Source organism: Pongo abelii, chromosome X, assembly GCF_028885655.2.
Source record: "Pongo abelii isolate AG06213 chromosome X, NHGRI_mPonAbe1-v2.0_pri, whole genome shotgun sequence".
NCBI classification, from domain to species: Eukaryota; Metazoa; Chordata; class Mammalia; order Primates; family Hominidae; genus Pongo; species Pongo abelii.
In genome coordinates this window covers 52,129,453-52,156,129 of record NC_072008.2, presented here as the reverse complement: position 1 = coordinate 52,156,129, position 26,677 = coordinate 52,129,453, and the positions used below count along the sequence as shown (strand labels likewise).

General features: G+C 42.4%; 1 protein-coding gene across 4 annotated transcripts in view; it reads right to left on the bottom strand.

Moving 5' to 3' along the window:
• Positions 1–285: 285 nt before the first annotated feature.
• MAGED1 (MAGE family member D1) overlaps positions 286–26,677 on the bottom strand; it is a 100,548-nt gene continuing 74,156 nt past the window's right edge. The window contains exons 1-13 of one of the 4 annotated variants that reach the window (XM_002831659.6): positions 8,845–8,988; positions 8,249–8,329; positions 6,839–7,546; positions 5,519–6,187; positions 5,324–5,387; positions 5,021–5,100; positions 4,761–4,852; positions 4,461–4,540; positions 4,327–4,369; positions 4,011–4,073; positions 2,344–2,458; positions 702–1,087; positions 286–494 (exon numbers count right to left, since the gene is read on the bottom strand). In XM_002831659.6, coding sequence (XP_002831705.1) covers positions 710–1,087; positions 2,344–2,458; positions 4,011–4,073; positions 4,327–4,369; positions 4,461–4,540; positions 4,761–4,852; positions 5,021–5,100; positions 5,324–5,387; positions 5,519–6,187; positions 6,839–7,546; positions 8,249–8,293 — 2,337 coding nt within the window. In that variant the 5' untranslated portion in view covers positions 8,294–8,329; positions 8,845–8,988 and the 3' untranslated portion in view covers positions 286–494; positions 702–709. Of the gene's footprint in view, positions 1,088–2,343; positions 2,459–4,010; positions 4,074–4,326; positions 4,370–4,460; positions 4,541–4,760; positions 4,853–5,020; positions 5,101–5,323; positions 5,388–5,518; positions 6,188–6,838; positions 7,547–8,248; positions 8,332–8,844; positions 8,989–26,677 lie in introns of those variants that run through there. The other 3 variants (XM_054544563.2, XM_063721305.1, XM_063721304.1) reach the window with 3 other exon arrangements.

Here is a 26,677-nt window from a genome sequence, read left to right as displayed (position 1 = left end):
CTCACTATGCGACTTCTCGCAATGTCACTCCAGGACACCTAGCAGCATATCTATCACATGAGAGTCACTTAAGTGATATTTATTGAATAAACTATACCAGTTCTTGGGTCTCGTGTTCATTGATCCTGCCTTTGTATCCCAATCCAGTAGCTGGATCTTCCCACATTTCCACCTGCTGAAAGCTGATCTACCCTTCAAACTAGAGCTGAGGTCCTGTCTCTCCCACATAAACATGTTGCTCACTCCCCAAATACAGGGAAAAAAAGAAGCAGAGAGCACATCTAATTCACTTTGCAATTTCAATGTTTATTTCTGATACCAAAACTTGACAGCACACAAGGGGAAAAAAAGCAGTAGACAAGGAACAGCAAATAAATTTATCTTGCATGCCACTTTCAGTCAACAGGATGTGGCTCTCTAGATAGCTGTGTTTAGAAGGAATCTGAGGCTTCAGCCTCACACAGGGGAAAGACTACTGCGATTGATAGCAATATCTGTGAATATAAGAAAGAAGAAGTAAAAAAATCAATGATATATATCAAATAATAAGGAATATACATACCAAAGAGTGCTGCCCCATACTTTCCTCATCTCCCTACAATGAGTTTCCTAATACTCCTAGCTCATGCACATAAATACAACCCCATGGACCCTATATCCCCCAGAGATCCTAACTGCCCAATCCAAAGTGATATACCTACCCAACATCTCACTCAACCCAGAAGAAACCAATGGCACCAAAGTTGGCAGCGAAGTTGGCACTGGCTGTACCACCAGGACCAATAATGGGACCGGCAAAGGTCTGAGGGAATCTGGAGCGGGCATTCTGGTGGTATCTGGCCCAGAAGGTAAATGGAATTCTGGACCAGGGATCTCCAAAATCTCCTTCCTCATCCCAGGTCAGCAGCTCAAACTCAATGTCATCCCAGCTCCAGGGCCCAGACACAGCCTCATCTCCAATTCCCATGCGGGTTCTTGCTTCAGCCCGGGCTTCGGCCTCAGCTGCAGCAGCATCCAGAGCATCCAAGGCCTCATCTGCAGCCTCCATGAACTGTGCAGTCCAGTCACGAGGGTCTCTTTTCTGAACCTGAGATGAGGAATAGGAAAAAAACAAAATCCATTTACAACAGCCAAGATATGGAATCAACCTACGTGTCCATCAATGGATGAATGGATAAGGAAAATGTGATACACACACACACAATGGAATACTATTCAGCCTTTAAAAAGAAGGAAATTCTGCCATTTGCAACAACATGGATGATGCTGGATGACATTATGCTAAGTGAAATAAGCCAGACAAAGAAAGACAAATACTGCATGACCTCATTTATACATGGAATCTAAAAACGTCTAACTCATAGAAGCAGAGAGTAGAATGGTAGTTTCCAGGGCCTGGGGTCAGGAGGGATGGGGAGATATTGGTTAAAAGGTACAAAGTTTCATTTAGATAGGAAGAATATGTTCTGGAGATCGACCGTATAGCATGACGACTACAGTTAATAATAATGTGTTGTTTATTTAAAATTGCTAAAAGAGTACATTTTAAATGTTCTCATCACAAAAAAAATGTCAAGTATATGAGGCTATGGAGAGTTAACTAGCTTGATGTAATCATTCTGCAATGTACATGTATTATCAAAACATCATACTGTACCCCATAAATATATATACTTTTTATTAGTCAGTTAAAAATAAATGAATGGGCCGGGTACGGTGGCTCACGCCTGTAATCCCAACACTTCGGGAGGCTGAGGCAGGCAGATCACTTGAGGTCAGGAGTTCGACACCAGCCTGGCTAACATGGCGAAACCCTGTCTCTAATAGAAAAATAAAAATTTAGCCAGGCATGGTGGTGGCACGTGCCTGCAATCCCAGATACTTGGGAGGCTGAGGCACAAGAATCGCTTGAACCCGGGAGGCAGAGGTTGCAGTGAGCCAAGATTGCACCACTGCACTCTAGCCTGGGCAACACAGCAAAACTCCATCTCAGGAGAAAATAAATAAATAAATAAATAAAACAAAATACTTAAAAATTACATTGTACACCATAAATATATACAATTTTTGTCAATTACAATTTAGTAAAGTTGGGAAAAAATAAAAATACTATAAAAACCTAAAAAAAACACCCAAAACAAACTCATAATTGTATTAGCTAATATATTAACATATGTTAGCACCTAATACATGTTAAGTTTACCTAACAGCAACAACAAATACCACCAGCAATGCGGCACCTACCACGTGCCACACCTGGGATCTCATTCCTACCCTGGGCCTTTCCCAGCCAGCGATACTTCATCCCTTGACCTATCAATGCTGGAACAGTTCCTCCATTACCTCTGCAATGAATCTCAGCACTTTCATCTTGCTAGTCTCATGGTAGGAACGGAGGCCCCAGAGGAACTCATACTCCGGGGGGTTGCTGTTGGGCACTCGTCTGTAGTCCAAGTATCTGAAAGACCAAAACAGTCTTTGTGTCTACCTACCCAGGCAGAATGGTAGTCCACTAATCAAAAATAATCTTACATTTTTTAACAACAGATTTCAGACAGCAACTCCCCCTCGGGCTCATTCCTGAACACCATCAGGGTATTTACCCCTTAATCATCAAGCCTTGAATTCCTGCACTAGAACACTAAGCACTCACTTAGAGATGCAGACGAGGCTTGTATAGGGTCATAGAAAGGACAACATTTCCTTTCACTCCTTCTGCCTCAGCTCCAGCTCCAGATTCTTGTAATCTTGTCAGTGAGCCACAGAGGTCCATTGAAATGAGTACAATGCAGTGCAAAAGTGTCAGCCTGGCCCAGCCTTGGGAATGTCTACTGTGGGGATGGTGGATGGGCTTCACTTGCAAGACAACTACTTAGAAAAGTAGAAAAATTAGAAAAATTCTGGCCGGGTGTGGTGGCTCACACCTGTAATCCCAGCACTTTGGGAGGCAGAGGTGGGTGGATTGCTTGAGGTCAGGAGTTTGAGACCAGCCTGGCCAACGTGATGAAGCCCCATCTCTAATAAAAATACCAAAACAGCCGCGCATGGTGGCACGCACCTGAAGTCCCAGTTACTCGGGAGGCTGAGGCACGAGAATTGCTTGAACCTGGGAGGTGGAAGTTCAAGCGAGCCAAGATTGCGCCACTGCACTCCAGCATGGGCAATAGAGTGAGACTCAGTGTCGAAAAAAACAAACAGAAGAATTCGCCCGGTACGGTAGCTCACGCCTGTAATCCCAGCACTTCTGGAGGCCGAGGCAGGCGGATCACCTGAAGTCGGGAGTTTGAGACCAGCCTAACATGGAGACACATCATCTCTACTAAGAAGTCAAAATTAGCTGGGCGTGGTGGCACATGCTTGTAATCCCAGCTACTCAAGAGGCTGAGGCAGGAGAATCGCTTGAACCCAGGAGGCAGAGGTTGCGGTGAGCTGAGATCACGCCATTGCACTCCAGCCTGGGCAACAAGAGCGAAACTCCATCTCAAAAAATAAAAACATAAAAAATAAATAAAAAATAAAGAATTTAACCATGAGGAGTATATGCAATAAATACTCCTGAGGACATAAGTGTTTCTGTATGCACAGAAACACATATGCACAGGTGTAGTATAAGAAACGAGCTAGAGAAGGGCTTTCTTTTATTTTTTTTGAGACAGGGTCTCACTCTGTTGCCCAGGTTGGAGTGCAGTGGCATGATCACAGCTCACTGCAGCCTCAACTTCCTGGGCTCAGGTGATTCTCCCCTACCTCAGCCTCCCAAGTAGCTGGGACTACAGGTGCATGTCACCACGCCTGGCTAATTTTTGTATTTTTTGTAGAGATGGGGTTTCGTTATGTTGCCCAGGCTGGTCTTGAACTCCTGGGCTCAAGCGATCTGCCCACCTGAGCCTCCCAAAGTGCTGGGATTACAGGCGTGAGCCATTGTATCCGGCCAGGAAGGGCTTTCTAAAGCTGACCAGCACACAGGCAGAATCATAAGAAGCAGGAAAAGCCCCTTAGGCATCACTTACTTTTGCTTTACAAATTCATAGGTGAGAAGTTTCCTTAGATCTCCAAGGAGGGGATGTCTCACCCTGAAGGTGAAAAAAGGAAACCCACAATCAGAGGCTGTTACCATGCCCAAAGAGCTTCCCAGAACAGAGGTCAGAGATGAGAAAAGAGGCAGAGAGTTCAGAACTGTTTCCCCATCCACCCAGGTCACATCTTTGGGCTCTGAACATCCCCAAACCAAACCCTCCAGACCCCCAGGTTAATGCAATCCTGGGACCATCCACTGTTGCCAAAGGATGGTACAAACAGGCAAGAGATGAGAGAGCCCAATCATACCCAGGACGCAGTCCCATCTTGCGTAGTGCCTCCCAGAGGACAGCTGCAATGGGAGGCAAGGGGAGACAAGGGACGGAAAATAAGCATGGAAATCAGGCTGTGGCCAACCCCCAGCTGCAGGTCCAGCCACTCACCCTCACTGGCACGGTTGCCATTCATGAAGATGACACCCAGAATCACCAAGAGGAGACCGAGCTTGGGTGTGTCTTTGGTCCTAAGGGAATATAGAAAGAATATATTTTCAGCAGCCATTTGCGTGAGAGACCCCAACCAGCTTGCCCATCTAGCCTCCCCAGTATTCCTCAGCTAGGGGAGAATTATACCCCAGCTCTCCCCATGACCTGCTATGTGACCCTGAACCCTGATCTACGCGAAACTCCTAGAAAAAAAGCACCACTGAGAAAGGCCATGTTCCACCTTCTTTCCCATCTTACGTTCCCAGTATGCCAGCCAGGGACTCGGGGGTACTGATGAGAATATACAGGTGTTCTTCTTTGTCAATTTCTTTCAGCTGAATCCCAAATTTCTACAGGGGCAAGAAAACAGACTATGAAATTACAATATCTAGCATAAGCTACCCATAGGCAGACACTCATCTCCCTGAGACTTGCCCTGAACTCCCAGTAGGAACCCCATGAATCTTTGAAATCAAGACTTTCCCCATTATTCCTGTACCCCAGGGCTGCCTTCTCACCTTCTCTAGGACAAAGCATGCACGTTCAATGATTTCTGGATAAACATCAGTGTATTCACGGATGATATCTCTCAGCATTTCTGTAGGAGAGAGGAGGGAGCTCTGAGCCAAGCGGGGGCCACAGAGCAGCAGTCCCTTTGCCAGCCCTGCTGGGGGTAGCACAGTCAAGGTCCTCAAGGGTGGAAAGAGCCAACCATGGAAAGGAGGGGACAGAAGGGGAAGGGTCATACAAGCAGAAGAATGCCGACAGAGCATGGAGTGAAGGGAAAGGCAGAGCTTGGGGAGGGGACACTGGATGCCTACCTGAGCGCTTGATGGGCACCTTTGTGTAGTCCTTAAGCATCAAGTACTTGACCAACTTATTTGCCTGGGAGGGAAAAAGGAAATCATTAAATTTATAAGATATTTACAAAAAAAACTTGGTTGAATTATAGATGAGAGGGTGACAAAGAAAAGAGCAAGAGAGGGGAAAAGTGACTGGGGAGTTATAGCTCTTACTCTTTCCTGAAGAAGGGCCACATCTCGGGGCTGTGCAGCACCCAGGTTCTGTGAGGCACGCGAGTTGGGGGAAGGGCGCAGGTTAGGCGAGGGGCGCAGGTTCTGCCAGTCAGGTGGAATTGGCCAATCAGCGGGGATCCAGTCAGGTGGTAGTGGCCAGTCAGTGGGAAGTGGCCAATCAGGTGGCAGTGGCCAGTCGGGTGGTAGCGGCCAGTCAGGAGGACCTTGCCAGTCTGGAGGACCCTGCCAGCCCGGTGGGGTCTGCCATCCAGGTGGGGTCTGCCATCCAGGTGGATTCTGCCAGGCCAGTGGATTCGGCCAGACAACAGGGCCAGGCCAGACAATGGGGTTTGGCCAGATCACTGGGTTCTGCCAGATTACTGGGTTTGGCCAAATCACTGGGTTCTGCCAAGCGACTGGGTTCTGCCAGGCTGGTGGGGTCTGCCTAGCTGGAGGGCTCTGACGTGCTGGTGGGGTCTGCCTGGCTGTCTGGTTTTGCCAGCCTGAGGGGTTCTGCCAAGCCAATGGCGTCTGCCAGAGCACATTGGGGGGTGCGCCAGGTGGGTTCTGAGTGGTCACTGGAACTGGTGCAGACCTCCAGGTCCCTGCAGCCAATGGGGCCCGCCTCTGATCCCCACTGCTGTTCTCTTCAACATTCAAGTTATTAATCTGCATCACCAGAGAGAAGAAAAGTTCAGAATCGCCAGTGGGTTCTGTCCTCACCTTATCTATTCCAGGAATGCCCTCTAAACCCTCACCTGTAGTGGCAGCCTGCCCCACTAGCCATTGGTCACCCTGAGTCCTGGGTTTGTCTTTCACTGTCTTTCAGGCAGGAGTTTCATCTCCGAGCCAGGCCAGCAGCAACCCAAAGATGGGGCCTGAGGCTTCTCCTCTTCCTACGTCCACCACTGGTTCTGCCTGTACCACCCTGAACAAATCACTCGAGTCACTTCACCTCTCTGGCACTTAATTTCCTTCTCTGTAAAATTGGGACTATGATCCCTACCTGGTAGGAGGTGCCTTTAAGATTTAATGAGACAACCTGCGTGAATGTGCCTAGCTCAAGGCTTAACACATGGTGGTTACTAACATAACAAAATGTAAACTGAATTACATACAGGTTGTATATATTATTTGTGTCCATGTATTATCTCCCCATCAGTTTGTGAACATCCGGAAGACAGGAATAAACATTCTCTTCAAATGCCCTATAGCCTAGCTGAATACAGTTACATACATTGTTTTGTTTAGAACAAATGAACACCCTCAGAGAAGAAAGGAGAGAGCCCCAAAGCAAAATGAAGTTAGCAGGGATCTCACCTTGCGGGTCCTCTTGCCCCGAATTATTGTCCGGGACTCCAGATTCTGAGCCTGGGAACCATCGGCTGATGTCTGTGCAGTTGCACCGTCAGGTTCAGAGATACCTGGGTCGGTCTCTATGTCAGCCTGGGAAGTGGCCATTTTGGCCTGATTTACATTCTGGGTCTGGGTATCAGCTGTTGGGGCCTTAGTGGTATCATTCCAAGCCTTGAAGGGGGTCTTAGGCCTGCTGTTGGCCAGGTCATTGGCATTGAGAGACTGAGAGAAATTGTAGGTGGCATTTGGGCCCACTTTGGTAGTGGCATTCTGGGCCTTGAAGGCCATCTCAGACTTGTTAGCAGCTAACTCGCCAGTGGTTGCTGCCTGGGAAAAATCATAAGCAGCATTTGGACCCTTTGGGGTAGCATTTTGGGACTTAAAGGCTGCCTTGGGCTGCGTGTTGGGCACATCCTTGGCATTATGAGCCTGAGAGAAATCATAGACACCATTTGGGCCTTTTGTGGTGGCATTCTGGACTTTAAAGGCTGACTTAGGCCTAGCGGCAGCTGCTGAAACCTCAATGTCAGCCATCTCATTGGCAGTTGGGGGCTGTGAACTCTGGGGACTAGCAGCTGCGGTGGCCTGGTTAGTAGGTGGAGCCTCTGAGATCTGGATGGCCTCCATCAAGGTCTGCATAAGCAACGCGCTGTCTTCTACGGAGGCCTCAGCCTGCAAACACAGGGGGAAAAAATTAAATCTCTAGGCTTCTGAGGCAGGAGGTGGGGTGGGAATAGGGACCCCGGGTGGCAGCGCAGCAGGGGAGCTGCAGGCGGGCGGTGGGTGCAAAAACAGGGGGGCTGAGGCAGAGATCTAGGGGGCCCGCGAGGGGCGATGGGGAGCGAGGCGGGTACTAAACATGTGGCAGGGGTGAAGTAGGGCAGGGGCAAAATGAGGGGTGGGGCGGTATGCGGAAAGTGGGCACGAACAGGAGCCGGGGACGCTCCAACAGGCGTGCAGTAGCAGCTAAGGACGGCAGGCGGATGGCGGAGTTGAGAATAAGGGGGGTCGCACGGAGTGGGGAATGCAGAAAGAGGGAGGGTGGAGGCAGGAGGCTGGGGGAGGGGGTGACAGACTGCTCTACAAGCGTCAGGACTCTGGAAAAAAAAAAAAATGGTTCCTTACCCACCCCGCAGTCTCTGGGCAGATTGCCCTGACTACTAACAGGGTCTCCCCTCTCTCTGAGCAGGGACTGATGGCTGAAAAGAGACGCCCCTCCCCCCCTTCGATAAACGATGGGAATTCGAAAAGCCCACGGAGTCTAGTCACTAAATAGGGTCAAACCGGATCCCGGCGTTTGGGAGACCAAAGAGGCCCGCAGGGAGGGGTGACTGTCGGCTGGGGAAATGGTGGGGTGGGGAGTGGAGATCTCACCTGGAAGCCGAGGAGGCCCGCACCACAGTCCATTTTCTGAGCCATGGCTCCTGTCCCTCTGGCAAGAGCGGAGCCTGGGGGCTGTGGGAGAGGGGCAGGGCGTTATACTACAGAGGGCAAATACGAAGGACCGAATTGGGAGGGGGGGTGACTGTGGTCTGACTGTGCGGGTGGATAAGGTGAATGTGAAGAGGAACGGATCGGAGCGGGAAAAGTGAATGGGCGTCCAGATGGAGGTTCTGAACCCCGAGAAGCTACTGACAGGGAGAAGCTTCAAATGGGGATCGGGAAGCAGATGAGTTCTGAATTCGGAGGGGGGGTGCGGTTGGGTTGGGATTCGCATTTGGGAAGTTGCATGGAGGCTTTGAGTCAGGAGGAATCATCTAACAGTACAGATCGAGGTCAAGGAATCTGAGGATTTCGAACGATGGGAGGGATCGGACAGGGGTTTTGAATCAGGAAGGATCGGGAGGGGCATGTGAATTTGGGTTTGGGGGGTGGAAGGGGATTCAGAATCCAGGGTGAAGGGATCGGGATAAAAAAAAATGGGGGCCCGCACCAGGGGGCAGATGCCCAGTCTGGGGGCTAATTCTCACCTTGCCTCAGGCCCCAACCCCAACCCCCTCGCTGCCTCCCTTCTTCACGACTCAGAGGATCGGGATTGCTGGGCTCGGCTCTCAGCAGCCGCACTCTCTCCTCGTCCAGGAGAAAATGCCAGCGCGGCAGCTTGGGCGACCCCGCCTCTTCGCCTAATATACCACCCACCGCCTCAGGACGTTATGCGCATGCGCAAACACTGAACAGCCAAAGTCAGTCCCGCCTGCTTTCCCAACAAAAGCTTCGTCCTGGAGACCATGATGCGCATGTGCGCTGGAAAGCGGTCCCGCCCCCTTTGCCAACACACCACCCCACCACCAACCAGGTCGACACTATACAACAGCACCTCCCCTTCCTCTACGCCCCCTCCCCCGACAGATGCGCTGTGCCTCTTGGTTGGTTCCACCCCTTGCCCCACACACCGGCCCCCTACCTTTTCCGCAATGCGTCTCTATTCCGTCCCTCCCCTATTCAAGGCCCCTACTGTCAGGTCGGCTTGCATCTCCACCCCCTTGCCCAGCATGCTTAGGTCTCTGTGTGGGGTCTCTAATTGCAACAAGTGTTAGACCTCTGCTGAGGAAACCGAATGGCCTGAGAGGATACACTATTGGAGCTAACAAAGTAGTAGTAGTAAGTCTGTGGCTGCCACGTGACTCCATGATTTCTCCCCCACCCCCTGCCCGCCCCCACAAGCTCCCAGACGCAGAAAGAACGTTAGTTTCTTCCCTGTTCTTTCTGCAGCTCCGGTGATGGACTCATTTTGTGTGTGTTGGGGGAGGAAAGGAGGGAAGGGCACAGCTTGTACATCACAGCAGGATTTGTGCTGGGGCTTGTCTTCCTGTCACAGCAGCCCTGGGAGGTGGATGTCAGCACCCCCATTTTGCAGATCAGGAAGCTGAGGCACAGATACATTGCATGAACTAGACAAGGCCACAGAGCCAGGAAACAAAATGCAAAATTTGGGTCTGGGTCTTCCTGACTCCAAAGCCCACGTTCTGCTCATGCTGTCCTGGGGACTAAGGGTACCCCTCCCTCCTCCATTTGAGCAACAGACCACGGCACCCCATTTGTACCAAACAAGCAAAGTTTGTGTTCTAGGAGGCCCAAGCTCATGCTCTGCATGCAGGAGGACCCAAGCAGAGGCCCCCACCCTCTCCCTGCCCTGTGTGGGTCCATCCAGGTGTGGGAATTGTTCCTTGGGGTCCACTCTGTGCTCAGAACGTCAGGCCTCTTCCTTATCAGGGATACAATCATACTGTCCCTGAGGCCTTCCTGGTGCCCACTGGAGCAGCCAGGACAATCAGACCTGTGTGTCTGAGCCATGGCAATCCCTGGTTCCTTTCAGGCCTGGGGCCTGGGGCAGCTGTGGTTTTATGGAGAGAAACTGGGCTGGGCTTCAGAATTCTAGGGATGGAGTGCTCAGCCTGTCTGTCTCGAGCTGTGTGAGCCCGCACAGGTCACTCAATTCTCTGGGCCTGGTTTATCAATGTGCAAAGTGGAATGCACAGCAAGTGGGTCCTACCCAAGGACACACACGCTGCTATGCTTCCAGGATAACTGGAGAAACTCAAAAAGGCAGAAAATTAAATACAGATGTGAGGTGACTCAAATTAAACTGGTACATTTCCAAAATTCAAGACAGATCTTTGTGCAGTTCACATTTGTTCTGGCATCAACTCATGCCAGAAGCCTGCACATGAAAGGAAGCTAATGCTAGGAAGGACTGCAGCATTTGGTCCCCAAGGGCCAACATCAGTTCTGCCTGGCTGGATGACTTTCCTCATCTGTTGCATAGCAACCTCCTCTGTCAGCTGCCTGTTTTTCCTCAGCACTTCCTCTGTAAAGTGTCTGCAGTGAGACGTGATCAGACTCAGGAAAGGAGGTCAGAAACACCATTTTCTATGCTATCTGTTTCCATATCTGTATCTTCGATCATGACTTGGCCTATGAATTCTAGATTCATAGTAACTACCTACCTCACTTCTCCAAATGGATATCTCTCAGTATTCTCTAAATTAACAGGTCCCAAACCGATTCCTTCATACGCCTCCTCCTTCCCACCAACACAGTGTTTCTCCTCTAGTTATGCCTTTCTCCCCCATTTAGAGTGTAAACCTCTTAGGGAGACAGATTTTTGTTTTATTCATTGTTGTTTCCCCAGCGCCTAGAACCATGCCTGGCACATTTTTATATCCTCAATAAATATTTGTTAAATGAATGAATTGCACTCTCCATCCCATTGCTAAAGCAAGAAACCTGAGAGGCAATTTTTCCTGTGATCAATTCACTTGTTTTTCCTCATTATACAAATAATGCACACTCATCACTATACATTCAAACACTGCCTAAATATTTTAGAAATTAAATAAACATCACTCTAAATCTCATCACCTTGGACAGTTGCTTAGATTTGGTGCTACCTTTTCATACTTTACGCACATATATGTTGTTACATAAATGATGTGTTATATCTGCCAGACCTTAAATCGCATTCTTTTCCTTACTGCTTCCCACTTTCTTTCAATTCTACCTTCACCTGCCAAACACTTGTTTTTAACACCATTTGATATCCTTCCATACTCAAAAGTTGTTTTTTATTTTTACAAATTTAAGATTACATGAACTTTTATGTGTCTGAATTATCTTATTTGACAACAGTCTACCTCTGATTCGTTCTTTTAAATGACTGCATAATATTCCATGGTAAGAATGTACCACAATGTATTTAACTATTCCCCCATGGATGGAATCCATTTTAGTTTCAGGATTTTTGTGGGGAGAATGGCACATACAACAACACTGCAATAAAAATACTTGTACATATATTCTTATACTTTAATAATTAATGTTTGTCTTTATTTCCGTGACAACAGAAGTAAGACTGACATACTCTACAAGACTTTTCCATTTTTTTTTTTGCCAATCTTATGTGTATTTATTGGTATCTGCTTATGGTTTTAATTTATATTTCTGATAAGCAATGTGGTAGAACACATTTTTATACATTAATGAACATATTAGATTTATTTTGTAATATGCTTGTATATTTTACCTGTTTTTCATTTGGGTTGTCTGTCTTACTGACTTTTAGGAGTTCTTTATATAGCGTTATAGATCCTTACTGAAAACCCTTGGGGCCAGATGTATTTCGATTTTTAACATTTTAGTAAGGTCATATATATTCTTACTTAACAGTTCCAACTGCAAAAGCCACAAAGGCCAGATATTTACTTCTTCACATGCCCTTGGCAGCTAAGAGAATGTGATCTAGGATTTACCAGTGTGGCAAGCTCCTGAAGACCATCCTCAGATTCAATGATTTGCTAGAAGGACTCGGAGAACTCAGAAAAAGTGTTATGGCTATTGTTTATTACAGTGACAAGATACAGATTAAAATCAACAAAAGTAAAAAGTGCATAGGGAAAAATTCAGGAGAGACCAGGCACGACTTTTCAGTTGTACTCTCCTAATGGAATTGTATGGCCAGTGCTTAATTCCCCCAAAAATGTTGTATGAAAACATGTATGAAATACTGTCAACCAGGGAAGTTCACCCAAGCCCTGGTGCCCAGAGTTGTTTTGGGGGTTCAGTCAGATAGGCACGGAGCACCTGTGTGGTTGACCTTAGTTATTCAGTCTCTAGCCCATGCAGAGGTTAAACTAGTATCTCTCAGCCCAAGGCTCACACCACAAATCACACTGTTAGCATAAACTATCCAGTGTGGGCCAAGGCCACAGTAAACAAAGACACTCTAATCAGGCAGGATACTCCAAGGGCTTACAGATTATCTCCCAAGAGCTGGTCAAGAGCCAAAGCATTCTTTGCAAAAGACCTTTTTTTGGAAAGCACAGGGTTTGAACATTGCAGACCTGATGAGTACAACCCTTTCACTGCAGTTACAACTTAGACCTAACACTTTGTCTCAAAGGAGTGATTCAAATATGCAGTGATGGAATTCATCGCCATAGTTGTGGTGGTGGGAGCAGCAGCCACAAGAAAATCCAGTTTCTAGGGGCAGCATTAGCGGCAGGGCTAATATCCAGTGTCCATTGTTCAGTAGCGGCAGCAATGGTATCCAACCAGCTAATACATATGGCATGACTTTTTTTTTTTTTTTTTTTTGAGACAGAGTCTCACTCTTTCATTCAGGCTGGAGTGCAATGGCATGATCTCAGCTCACTACAACCTCCACCTCCCAGGTTCAAGTGATTCTCCTGCTAGAGCCTCCCGAGTAACTGGGATTACAGGCACCCACCACCACGCCTGGATAATTTTTCTGTTTTTAGTAGAGATGGGGTTTCACCATGTTGGCCAAGCTGGTGTAGAACTCCTGACCTCAGGTGATCCACCCACCTTGGCCTCCCAAAGTGTTAGGATTACAGGCATGAGCCACCATGCCCAGCCCTATGGCATGATTTTTGAAATATAACTGATGCCCTACTGCTTTTAGGTAATATTTTATTAATTCTGCTTTTAAAAAACTTTTTAAACTTTTTATTTTGAAATAATTACAGATACACAGGGAACTGTGAGGATAGTACAGTGAGGTTCTATGTACCCTTTATCTGTTTCCCCAATGGTTACATCTGTGTAACTGCAGTACAAAATCAAAACCAAGACACTGACATTGGTACAATATGTGTATATAGTTCTATATCACCTTATCACATGTAGAAGTCTCTACAAACACCACAGCAATCAAGACACAGAACTATTTCATCACCACAAAGATTTCCCTCTTACTACCCCATTATAGTCACAACCAACCCTCCTCCACCGCCCCCATCTGTAACCCCTGGCAGCCACTAATGTGTTCTCCATCTCTATAATTTTATCATTTCAAGAGGTCATGAAAATGTAATCATACAATATGTCACATTTTGAGATTGGCTTTTTTCACACTCAGCATAATGCCTGTGAGATGCATCCCAGTTGTCTTGTGTATCAGAGTTTCTTGTTTTACTGTTAAGTACTATTACATTGTATAGAGGTGCTACAACCGTTGGTTTAACCATTCACCCACTGAAAGACATCTGGGTCATTTCCAGTTTTGGGCTACTGTGAATGAAGCTGCTATACACATTTGTGTACAAGTATCTGTGTGAACCTAAGTTCCCATTTCTCTGGGATAAGTACCCAAGAGTGCAATTGCTGGGGTATATAGTAAGTGCATGTTAGTTTTACAAGAAATTACCAAACTTTCCTAGAGTGATCATACCATTTGACATTCCCACCAGCAATGTGTGAAGGATACGGTTTCTCCAAATCCTTGCTGGCATCTGCTGGTGTCAGTATATTTTGGCCATAGGTGTGTAGTAATATCTTACTGTGGTTTTAATTTGCATTTCCCTAATGGCTAATGATGTTGAACATCTTTACATGTGCTTATTTGCCATCCATATATCCTCTTTGATTAAATGCCTCTTCATGCGTTTTACCTATTTTTTAATTTAAAAAATTTTATGGGTACATAGTAGGTATATATATTCATGGGGTACATGAGACGTTTTGATACAGGAATGTAATGTAAAATAAGCACATCATTGAGAATCCATCCCCTCAAGCATTTATCCTTTGAGTTACAAACAACCCAATTACACTGTTACTTTAAAATGTACAATTAACTATAGTCACCCTATTGTGCTATCAAGTAGTAGGTCTTATCCATTCTTTCTAAGTACTTTTTGTACCCATTAACCATCCCCACCTCCTTCCCCGTCCCCCATTACCCTTAATTGCATTGTTTTCTTTCTTTTCTCTTTTACTGTTGAATATTGAGAGTTCGTCTATTTTATGTACCAGTCTTTTGTCAGATATATGGTTTGCAAATACTTTCTCCCAGTTTGCAGAGACTTATGCAGGGGAAATTTTGAAGAAATTCAATTTATTGGGTTTTTTTTTCCTTTTATGGATTGTGGGTTTTATGTCATTTCTAAGAAATCTTCAACAAGCCCTAGTACCTCACAATTTTTTCCTACAATATCTTCTAAAAGTTTTATGGTTTTAATTTTTACATTGATGTCTGTCATCCATTTAAGTTTTAATGAGGTGTGAGGTTTAGGCTGAAGTTCATTTGGCAGCGGGGGGGGGGGCGGGGGGGCGGGTGTCAGAGCTATGGATATCCAGTCAGGCCAGTACAGGGTGATTAAAGGGTGATCCTTCTTCCTTTGAATTGTTTTTGCACCTTTGTCGAAAATCAGCTGGCATATTTGTGAGGCAATTTCTGAGTTCTCTGTTCTATTCTATTGTTCTGTGTCTGTTCATCTATCAAATCCTACAGTCTTGATTATAATAGTCAGTAGTGTTAAATTTGAATAGAATGATTTCTCCCACTTTATCTTTCTTTTTCAAAATTATTTTATGTATTATTCTAGTTCTTTTGTCTTTCCATATATTTTGGGATAATCTTATTTATATCTACAAAACATCTTGCAGGGATTTTGATAGGAACTGCACTTAAACTGTGTATCAACTTAGGGAAAATTAATATCATTTTTTACGTTGATTCTTACAATCCATGAATGTGATGATATGTCCTTCTCTATTTACTTTGCTCTTCTTTAATTTCTTCACTAACATGTTGTAGTTTTTAGTATAGAAATATTGTATATGTTTTGTTAATTTACACGTATTTCACCTTTTTTTGGGGGGGTCATTGTATTCTCTTTTTTTTCTTCTTTGTTTTGAGACAGGACCTTGTTCTGTTGCCGAGGCTGGAGTGCATTGGTGCGATCATGGCTTACTGCAGCCTTCAACTCTTCGGCTCAAGCGATCCTCCCACTTCAGCCTCCCAAGTAGCTGGGACCACAGGTGCGTGACACCATGCCCAGTTAATTATTTGAATTTTTGTAGAGATGTGGTCTCCCTATGTTGCCTAGGCTGGTTTCGAACTCCTGAGCTGAAGTGATTGCTCCCGCCTCAGCCTCCCAAAGTGCTGGGATTACAAGTGTGAGCCACTGTGCCCAGCCCAGTATTCTATTTTTAATTTCCACATGCTCATTGCTAGGATATAGAAATAAAATTGATATTGGTAAGTTGATCTTGTACCCTGTGACCTGCTAAACTCACTTATTAGTTCTAGGAGATTTTATTTTTTTGTAGATTTTTGGGAATTTCTACATATACTATCATGACATCTGGAAATAGTGAGTTTTATTTCTTCCTTTCTGATCGGTATTGCTTTTCTTTCTTTACTGAGCTGGCTAGAATTTCCATTATTATTTTGCTTTTTGTTGTGCTTTGTTTTTTAAGAAGTATGCTTAGATTTATCTTTAATTTTTAATTTTTATGGATACATATTTGTTGTATATATTCATGGGTTACATGTGATACTTCAATACATGTATATGATGTATAATTACCTCATCAGGGTATGAACTTGTATAATGATCTCATCAGGGTAACTGAGATATCCATCACCTCAAACATTTATCATTTCTTTGTATTGGGAACGTACCAAATCCACTCCCCTAGTTATTTTGAAATATACAATAAATGATTGTTAGCTATAGTTGCTGTATTGTGCTACTGACTACTAGGTCTTATTCCTACTATCTAACTGTATTTTTGTACCCCTTAAACAACCCCTCTTTAGGCTCCCCACCCCCCACCCTTCTCAGCCTCTGGTAATCATCACTCTACTCTCTACTTCCATGAAATCAAATTTTCCTTAGCTCCTGCATATAAGTGAGAATACGTAATATTTGTCTTTCTGTGTCTAGCTTATTTCACTTAATATAATGTCCTCCAGTTCCATCCATGTTGCTGCAAATGACAGGATCTCCGTATTTTTATGGCTGAATAATATTTCATTGTGCATGAAATATTATTTCTGTGTCTAGCTTATTTCACTTAATATAATGTCCTCCAGTTCCATCCATGTTGCTGCAAATGACAGGATCTCCTTATTTTTATGGCTGAATAATATTTCATTGTGCATATATACCATATTTTCTTTATCCATTCATCCACTGATGGACACTTAGGTTGATTCCCTATCTCGGCATTGTGAATAGTGCTACAATAAACACAAGAATCCAGCTATCTCTTTGATATATTGATTTTTCTTTCTTTTGGACCTATCTCTCACCATATACAAAAATCAAATCAGAATGGGTTAAAGACTTAAATATAATACCTATAACTATTAAAGTACTGGAAGAAAACATTAGGGAAGTGCCCCAGGATTGGTTTGGGCAAAGATGTTTTTAGTAAGACCTCAAAAGCACCGCAAACAAAGAAAAAATGAACAAATGGGATCACATCAAGCTAAAAAGCTTCTGCACAGCAAAGGAAACAATAAAGTGAAAAGAAAACCTACAGGATGGGAGAAAATATTTGCAAACTATTCAACTGACAAGGAATTTAATAACCAGAATATATAAGGAACTCCAATAACTCAATAGAAACACACACACACACACACACACACACACACACACACACACACCACAAATACTCCAATTTAAAAATGAGCAAATGACCTGAATAGATAATTCTCAAAAGGCATACAAATGACCAAGGGAATATATTTTTAAAATGCTCACCATCACTAGTCATTAGAGAAATACAAATCAAAACCACAAAAAGATATAATCTCACTCCAGTTAATAATGGCTATTACCAAAAAGACAAAAAATAATGGATGTTGGCAAGGATGTGGAGAAAGAGGAACACTCATACATTTTTTTGGGAATGTAAATTAATACAGCCACTTTAGAAACAGTATAAAGGTTCCTCAAAAAACTGAAAACAGAACTGTCATGATCCAGCAACCCAATGCTATTTTGATAGCAGTGGTGAGTGCAGATATACTTACCTTGTTCCTGATGGCAAGGAGAAATTCAGTCTCTCACCATTAAGTCTGATGCCAGGTGAAGGTTTAGTGCATATCTTAAAAAATCAAATTGAGGAAGTTACTCTCTATTAGTGGGTTGCTGACAGTTTTTAGCAAAAATGAATCGTTGGATTTTCTAAAATGCTTTTTCTTTGTCAATCAATATGATATGGCTTTTATTCTTTAGCCTGTTGATATAGTGGATTACATTGCTGGATTTATGGATGCTGAACCATACATGGAATAAATTCCACTTGGTCATGGTGTATAACGTTTTCTACAACACTGGATTTGACTTACTAATATTCTGTTGAAGACTTTTGCGTCTATGTTCGTGAGACATATTAATGTGTAAGTTTCTTTCATGTACTTTGGTTTCGGGATGAGGGTAAGACTGACTTCATAGAATTAATGGAAGTTGTTTCCTCTTATTTTCTGGATGAGATTGTGTAAAAATGCTGTTCATCCTTCTTTGAACAATTGTCAGAATTCTTAATTTCTTTTATAAGAACTTCCTTTGGCCATTATTTTAGGATAGGTAGGCTAGAAACAAACTCTTTGTTTTCCTTCTGGAAATGCCTTGATTTACTCTTCATTACTAAAGGGTATTTTATTTTCATTGAGTATTTAATTCCAGGTTGATGAGCCTTTTCTTGCAGCACTTGAAAAATATTGTGGCCTCTATGGTATCTAATGAGAGAGCTTCTGTCTGTCATTGCTTTGGTATTCTCTATAGGTAAGGTGTCATTTTGCTCTGGTGGGTTTCAAAACTTTTTGTTCTGTCTTAAGCTTTCAGAAGTTTAAAAATGGTTTGACTGTATCTTCTTAGGGGGTTGCTCAGCTTCTTGAATCACTGAATCTGTGGGATTGTCTCCCCCACCCCCAAATTTGGGACATTTTCAGCCATTGTATCTTCAACACTTTTTCGGTCCCTCTTCTCTCTCTTCTGTGATTACAATGACACATATTTAAATCTTTTGTAATAGTCCAACAAGTGCCTAAGGCTCTGTTTTTAGTTGTTGTTGTTTTGTTTTTCAGTATATTTTTCTCTGTCATTCAGACTGAATAATTTCTATTGTTCTATCTTCAAGTTCCCTGATTAATTCTTCTGTTATTTTTATTTTGCTGTTGAGTTCATCTACTGAGGTTTGTTTTTTAAAGTCCATGTATTAAAATTTTCAGTTTTAAAATTTCCTATTAATTTTTCTTTATATCTCTGATTTCTTTTAGAGATTTCCAATTTCTTTGCTAAGACATCCTTTTTTTCATTTGTTCTAAGCATGTTCACAATTGCTCACTGAAACATTTTTAGGATGGCTGTTTAAAAATCTTTGTCAGATGATTCTAATAACTGTGCCATCTTGATGTTGATGTGTGTTGACCGTCTTTTGTCACTCAAGTTGTGATTATTACAGTTCTCACTATGACAAGTGATTTTCAGTTGAATCCTGGATATTTTTGCATATTATGTTATGAAGATCTGGGTCTTATTTAAATCTTCTATTTTACCACATGTAGGTGGAAGTCCAGGTTCCACACTCAGATTCCACTGATACCTGGGGTTGAGGAGCTTCCTGTCACCATGGGCTAAGTGACAGTTCCAGCTTTTACCAGTACCACTCTGCTTGGGAGAGACTGGGTGCCCAGTTACTTCTCTCCAAATGGCCTCCACTGAGACCACTGATAGGTATCATTGTTACTGTTGGGTGGTGATAAAAACCTGACTCTTCATTAGGCTTCCTCTTGATACTACACCATTTGTTAGGGGAGAGGCACCTCATTATCACTCATTAGGGGTGGAAATCTAGGCTCCCCACATGGTCTCTACTAACTGAGGGGACTAGGATGTTCCCACTCCCCGTTCATCTTACCACTCTATCAGGGAACTAGAGGTCTTATTACAGGCTGGCAAGGGTGGAAGTCTCTCTAGTTGGCCTTTGCTAGTAGGGGTAGAGGTATAGTCTCCTCTGGTATTTAGCTACAGTAGAGCAGTCATTGTTTAAAAAATTTGGTCAGCCAGGCGCAGTGGCTCACGCCTGTAATTCCAGCACTTTGGGAGGCTGAGGCGGGCGGATCACCTGAGGTCACGAGTTCGAGACCAGCCTGGACAACATGGCAAAACCCCATCTCTACTAAAAATACAAAAATTAGCCAGGCGTGATGGCGCGTGCCTGTAATTCCAGCTACTCAGGAGGCTGAGGCAGGAGAATCGCTTGAACCCAGGAGGCGGAGGTTGCAGTGAGCCAAGATCGCACCACTGCACTCCAGCTTGGACAACAAGAGTGAGACTCTGTCTCAAAAAAAAAATAATAATAAAAAATAACTGCCTTACTAAGCTGTCTGTTCTTTAGATGAAGAAAGAGTGGATTTACATTGAAGCTGTTTTTTTTTTTGTCTGTGCCCTTTGGTGTTTCCAGTTTGCCAGTTTCTCTAGCATCTGGTCTAGGATGTATGCAGCAAAAAGAAAACACAGGGAACTTACCTCCATGTTGATTCCTTGGTTCCAAGTTCCCTAGAGAATATATCATCTTCTTTTCAACTTTCTGGGTCTTCTTATGTTTTGTGTATATATTTTTATATATACCCTGTTTACTACTTCTTTCTGGAAGTAGAAGTCCTCAATTCCAGTATTTTATTTTTTAAATAATCTACTGTGATTTCTTAATGTACAATCACACTATAAGAAAAAGAAATAATTTGATCACTTCTTTTACAATATGAATAGCACTTATTTGGTGGTCTTCTCTTATATGAGTTGCTAAAACATCAAGAGCAATATTGAGTAATAATCTAAATAAATAACATCCCTTTCTTTTTCCTGAAGTGACTTTACCATTTTGCCTATCAGAATAATTATGGCTTTTTGATAAGTAGTTTTTAAAAATCATATTTAATAGCTTCTTTCTCTCCCTATTTTACTTTGGGTTATTCATAATGCCTCCCTCTGCCTTATTCCCCAGTTAAACCCATCACCTATTCCTGTTACCATTTTAAGTACATTTTTATTGCATTCTATTACCTTTTTCTCTCTTTTCCACCATCTTGTTAGATGGAAGCATGAAGAGTGGGAGAAATTAGAAAGAAGATCAAGTAGGAAAGAAAGGAATTGAGGAGGAAGAGAGGGAAGAAGAAAAGAAGAAAGAATATAACAGGAATAAGAAAAGATGAATGAAAATAGCAGCTGGAAGTAAATGGAATTAGAAAGATAAGGAAAAATAAGATAATGGAGAAAGAACGGATACTAAGTTGAAGTAGAAAAAGCAAGAAGAGGCCAGGTGCAGTGGTTCATGCCTGTAATCCCAGCACTTTGGGAGGCTGAGGCAGGTAGATCACCTGAGGTCAGGAGTTCGAGACCAGCCTGACCAACATCGTGAAACCCCGTCTCTACTGAAAATACAAAAAATTAGCTGGGCGTGGTGGCAAGTGCCTGTAATCCCAGCTACTCAGGAGGCTGAGGCAGGAAAATCGCTTCTACCCAGGAGGCGGAGGTTGCAGTGAGCCAAGATCTCACCATTGCACTCCAGCCTGGGCAACGAGAGCGAAACTCCGTTTCAAAAAACAAAAAAAAAAGAAAAGAAAAGAAAAAGAAAAAGCAAGAGGAAAGAGAAGAGGATGTAAGGTAGAAGAGCGTGAGAGGGAGGCAGGAGTAGATAGAGGGGTGGTATGGACAAAATGTTTGCGGCCCCACCAAATTCAGATGTTGAAACCTAAATCCTCAGTGTGACTGTATTGGAGATTGGGACTTTGGGAGGTAATTAGGTCATATGGGTAGAGCCCTCATAATGAGATTAATGACCTTATAAGAAGAGAAGGGAGAAAGTTTACTTCCTCGGTCTGCTCTCCACCTTGTGAGGATACAAGGAGAAGATGGCTATCTGCAAACCAGGAAAAAGAGGGCCCTCAACAGACAGCAGATCTACCAGTGCCTTTGTCTTGGACTTCCCAGCCTCCAGAATGGTGAGAAGTATATTTCTATTGTTTAAGCCACCCAGTCTATGGTAGTCAGTTACAGCAGCCCGAACTGACTAAGACAAGAGGTTAAGGAGTAGATAAGGAGGGATGAAAAATAAACAAGGAGAGGGGTAAAAAAGAGGAAGGAGGGAGTAGAGGAAATAACTAGGGAGAAAAGAGAAGTATTTGAAGTAAGAGGGACAGGGACAGGAAGATGAAGAAATGAAGTAGAATCACACCTCACCAATGACAGTGATTTCATTCTGCAGAGAAGTTGTCCTTTGCTCTCCTCAGATTCCCAGTTCCCTTTATGTTGGTACCCACCAAAATGCCAGAGGTCATTTCTCATATCTCATTCTGGCCTTCAGGTAAGACCACCGTGGTTTTCTACTATAAGAGCCACATACCCCATGTTTTGAGTAGATAAATTTGTTTGAGATACTCAGTGTTTATCACCCACTTTTTGTTAATGATTGTTCTGCTGGTATGGGTATCATCTGACAAACTCCGGTATGCAGGAAATGTAAGTTATTTTCTCTGCAACTCAACATAAATTCTATGTCAAGTTCCCATTCTACCGAGTGGTGGAAACTTAATCTCCAGCAATATGGAGTCCCCCTCTCACTCTCTGCTTTGGGGTTGTATTTAAGTTCTAGGGATGTTAAATAGTGTCAAAACATCAGGATGGGTAATGTATGTTGGGTATCATGTATCCATGCTGGCATACATGTCATATTTGTTCACCAATGTCTGTCCAAGCAGGAAGTTGTTGAGTGAGCTTCCTTCTTTACTGTAAAGCTGCTTTGGGTCCAACTCTCTCTTTGGGTATCATATATCACTCATACACATGGAAAACATTCTGCTGTTCCTATGATATGCTGAGGTCTATTAATCTCTGTGAGGCTGTCTTTGTCTCACATATACTCCCGTAAATACCCTGAGCTGAGGGAAACCACACGAAGAGGCTCTAAATAATTATAGACACCACACAGACAATTCTATTTTGTAGTCTTGTCCTCTCTGGCCTTAGCCAGAAGGTGAGACACAAGAACACATTGCTTAAGGATCTTACAAACCTACCTGGCATTTCTTCCCATCCCTAGAATATGGGGCTTATGGTTCCTCCTTTTTAAGGAACCCACAATATCTACTGACGCTTTGCTTCCCCATGCCTTTCTTCCACCACAGAATCAATGTGAGGCTGGAGGCACCAACAACCAGAAAAAAAACCTGGACAAACTAAAAATCAATCACTTTTTTGGACCTGTCAGAGAAATGAAATTTCAGGGCAAATCATCACCCTAAAATCTTGATGGATAGGCAAATCTGGAGTCACATATGCATAATTGGAACATCAGATGGAGAAGAGAAAGAGAATAGAGCAGAAGAAATATCAGGTAATAATGGCTAAGAATTTTCCAAAATTAATGACAGACACCAAATTACAGATCCAGGAAGCTCAGAGAACACCAAATATCTTACTTATAATAGAACAAGAATAATAATTACAGCAGCTTTCATCAGAAACCATGCAAGCAACAAGAGTAAAGTGAAATATTTACAGTGTTAAAAGAAAAATGACTACCACCCTAGATTTCTACATATAGAAAAAGATCTTTCAAAAGTAAAGGAGAAGAAAAAAAAAAGTAAAGGAGAAATAAAGACATTCTCAGATGAACAAAAATAGAATGAATTGATCACCAACAGACCTGCCCTGCAAGAAATATTAGAAGATTTTCTTCAGGCAGAAAGAAAATGATATAGGGCAGAAACTTGGAAGTACATAAAGAAAGGGAGAGCACTGGAGAAGGAATAAATGAAGCTTTCCTTCAAAGAGGAAATCAAATCTCCAATTACAGAATATTTGAGGATGCTGTAATTAAAGGAAATTTATGTATCTTTCCATTATAAAGGCAGCTACATACAATTAACAAGAGAAATATCTTAAACATAAAGATACAGCAAAGATGAAAATAAAAGGATGGAATAAATTATGACATGCAAATAATAAAAAGATGACGTATTCATATCAGACATAGTACTTTAAAGCAAAATATAATAAAAACAAAATCATAGCATGAGATTATAACACCCCTAAGTAAAGGATAGAATAACCATATGAAATAATGGGTCCTTCTTGAAGCCTCTACATTGATAATATACACTGAGACCCAAACATAAAGCAATATGGTGCCTCAGAATAAACACTTTAGAATTCTTAAATCCTTCATCCAAGTTTTCTAGACTTGAGTCAACTTGATTTTATCTTCTTTATTTATATATGTATAAGAATTTTAAAACATTGTAAAAGTATACCTAGTAAAGTGCTACACATTGTGATAAGTGCTGGAGAAATAATGATGGCAAAAATACATGTATTACCTGCTTTCAAGGATTAACCGATCTGAGTCCAGTCAGATTTCCACAATTTTATAAAGTTGGCTGGATTTCTGGTGCCAATTTGCATCATAAGAGCAGACAAACTGACATCTTAGGATTATATCTAATGCATTCCTATGGCTTCAGTATGTATTTAACAATAATGAATGACATCCAAACTCTGCTTGAATGACCATCCATGATTACTACATTCATAGAGTTCATCACTGTTAATGAATTTTGATGTTAATAAGATCTGAAGCTTGGCTAAAGGCTCTTCAATGCTCTTCACACGTTTTCTCACCATCGCAGGCTTTCTTGGTGACTTGTAATCTCTTACAGACTTAAATAGATTACACCTTCCTTCATATTGCACAATTCCCTTCCAGTTAATTCCTCACCCCCATCACCACAGCAACTTACATTCCATTAATAAGCAGAAGGTTATCAGAAGAGACAAGGGGAGGAAGCCTGCAAGTAGAACCTCAATGCACAGTTTGGGGATGTTTGTTTGATACTGCCTCATATGACCTTACCATGTGAGCTTCTGGTATCTTGTGACATAGAGTCCCTCTTTGATTTGCACTGGAAAATTTCAAGACATATCTGAATGCTCTCAGACACCTGGGATATGATTTAGTGCCATATGTGTCCTCAATGTTCAGCATCAATATAAACCTCATAAACCACTTAATTTGGGAATCATGGAACATTAACAACAATTACAACAGATATGTAGCTGGACTCAGAAAAGTCATATGAGTTCAGCTACATAGTATGACATTTCCTGACTTCATTTTATAAAAGAAAAATCATCTGAATAAATCATGCTGCTATAAAGACACATGCACACGTATGTTTATTGCAGCATTATTCACAATAGCAAAGACTTGGAACCAACCCAAATGTCCAACAATGATAGACTGGATTAAGAAAATGTGGCACATATACACCATGGAATACTATGCAGCCATAAAAAATGATGAGTTCATGTCCTTTGTAGGGACATGGATGAAATTGGAAATCATCATTCTCAGTAAACTATCGCAAGAACAAAAAACCAAACACCGCATATTCTCACTCATAGGTGGGAATTGAACAATGAGAACACATGGACACAGGAAGGGGAACATCACACTTCGGGGACTGTTGTGGGGTGGGGGGAGGGGGGAGGGATAGCATTGGGAGATATACCTAATGCTAGATGACGAGTTGGTGGGTGCAGCGCACCAGCATGGCACATGTATACATATGTAACTTACCTGCACGTTGCACACATGTACCATAGAGCCTAAAGTATAATAATGATAATAATAATAATAATAATAATAAAGAAAAAGAAAAAAAAATCATCTGAAAAACATTGGGAAAATGGTCCATACCAAGTCTAACATCACACACATACATGCACGGTTGTAATTAATATACTACATCTGAGATTCTTTTTGTATATAATGTTTTATCACAATTATCTTGGCATAACATTTTCTATGACATTAAAAAGTCTTTGCAAAATTCTTTATGATAACGTGTAATATCCCATCATATGAACTTACCTACTTGACCAAATAACAAAAATCTTGTTTCCATTTATTTTTGTTCACTAGATTATCATTGTGGTGATTTTCCCATAACAAACCTCTGTGCATACCTCCAATTATTTCCTTATGGTATATTATTAGAAATGGAATTACTAGTTCAAAGGGGCATGAACTATTTTAAGGCCGTTATTCAATAATACCAAAATGCTTTCCAGAAAGGTTTTTGTCAACACTAGCAATGCAGAAGACTTCTCACATACCCTTAATAGTGCTGAACATTTGCTTTAAAAATATCTTTGCCATTTTGATAGACAAAATGACATTTAATTGATTCAAACTGTATTTATTATTATTATTAATGATGGGAAGATACTCTCGGTGTTTCTTAATCATTTGTATTTTGCTGTGAGAGTTCTTTGTACATTAAGGTTATTAACCTTGTATCTGTCACACTTGGTGCAAATGCTTTTTTTGGCTGGTGTCTCGCGTCTTAGTCTTATTTACGAATTCCTGATCTAGGAAAAAATGCAATCTATGACTTTCTTTTCCACTATCATTTTCTCCATTAAAAAAAAATGCTGAGGATGTCCTTTGCTATTGAAAAGCCAAACAAATATTCCTTTTACTAGAAAACAATTCAGAAACGTATATTTAGAGCCTAAAAAATATCTATACTTTCTTAGTAATTTACCTTTGAAGACTATGCTCTAAACTGGGAGTGATAAAAAATCCGATTTAGATGTTTTTAATGGCAGAAGCATGCTTCTATTGTAACATTAAATGAGAAAAGATAATATAAATTTAGCAGGTTATTGAATGGAACTTTCACATTTTCCTCAGAATTTTGGTTAAAGCCATATAGCCTTTTAAAAAAAAAAAAAAAAAGAAAAAGAAAAAGAAAAGAAAAAGGTACCCAGTGCCTCCACATTCTAAAAAGAACATCCCAGGAGATCTGAACACAATCCTACGGGCCTTACGTGGGGAGAGCATACTAGTCATGCTACTGGTATTCATTCCATTCCTTTTCAGCCCATATGTACTCAGAAAGCTAGAAAGAACTAGATAAGAATTTATAGTGTTGTGAGTCCTTGGCTTGAGGAAGAGTGTTTTCCTTTTTCTTGAGGA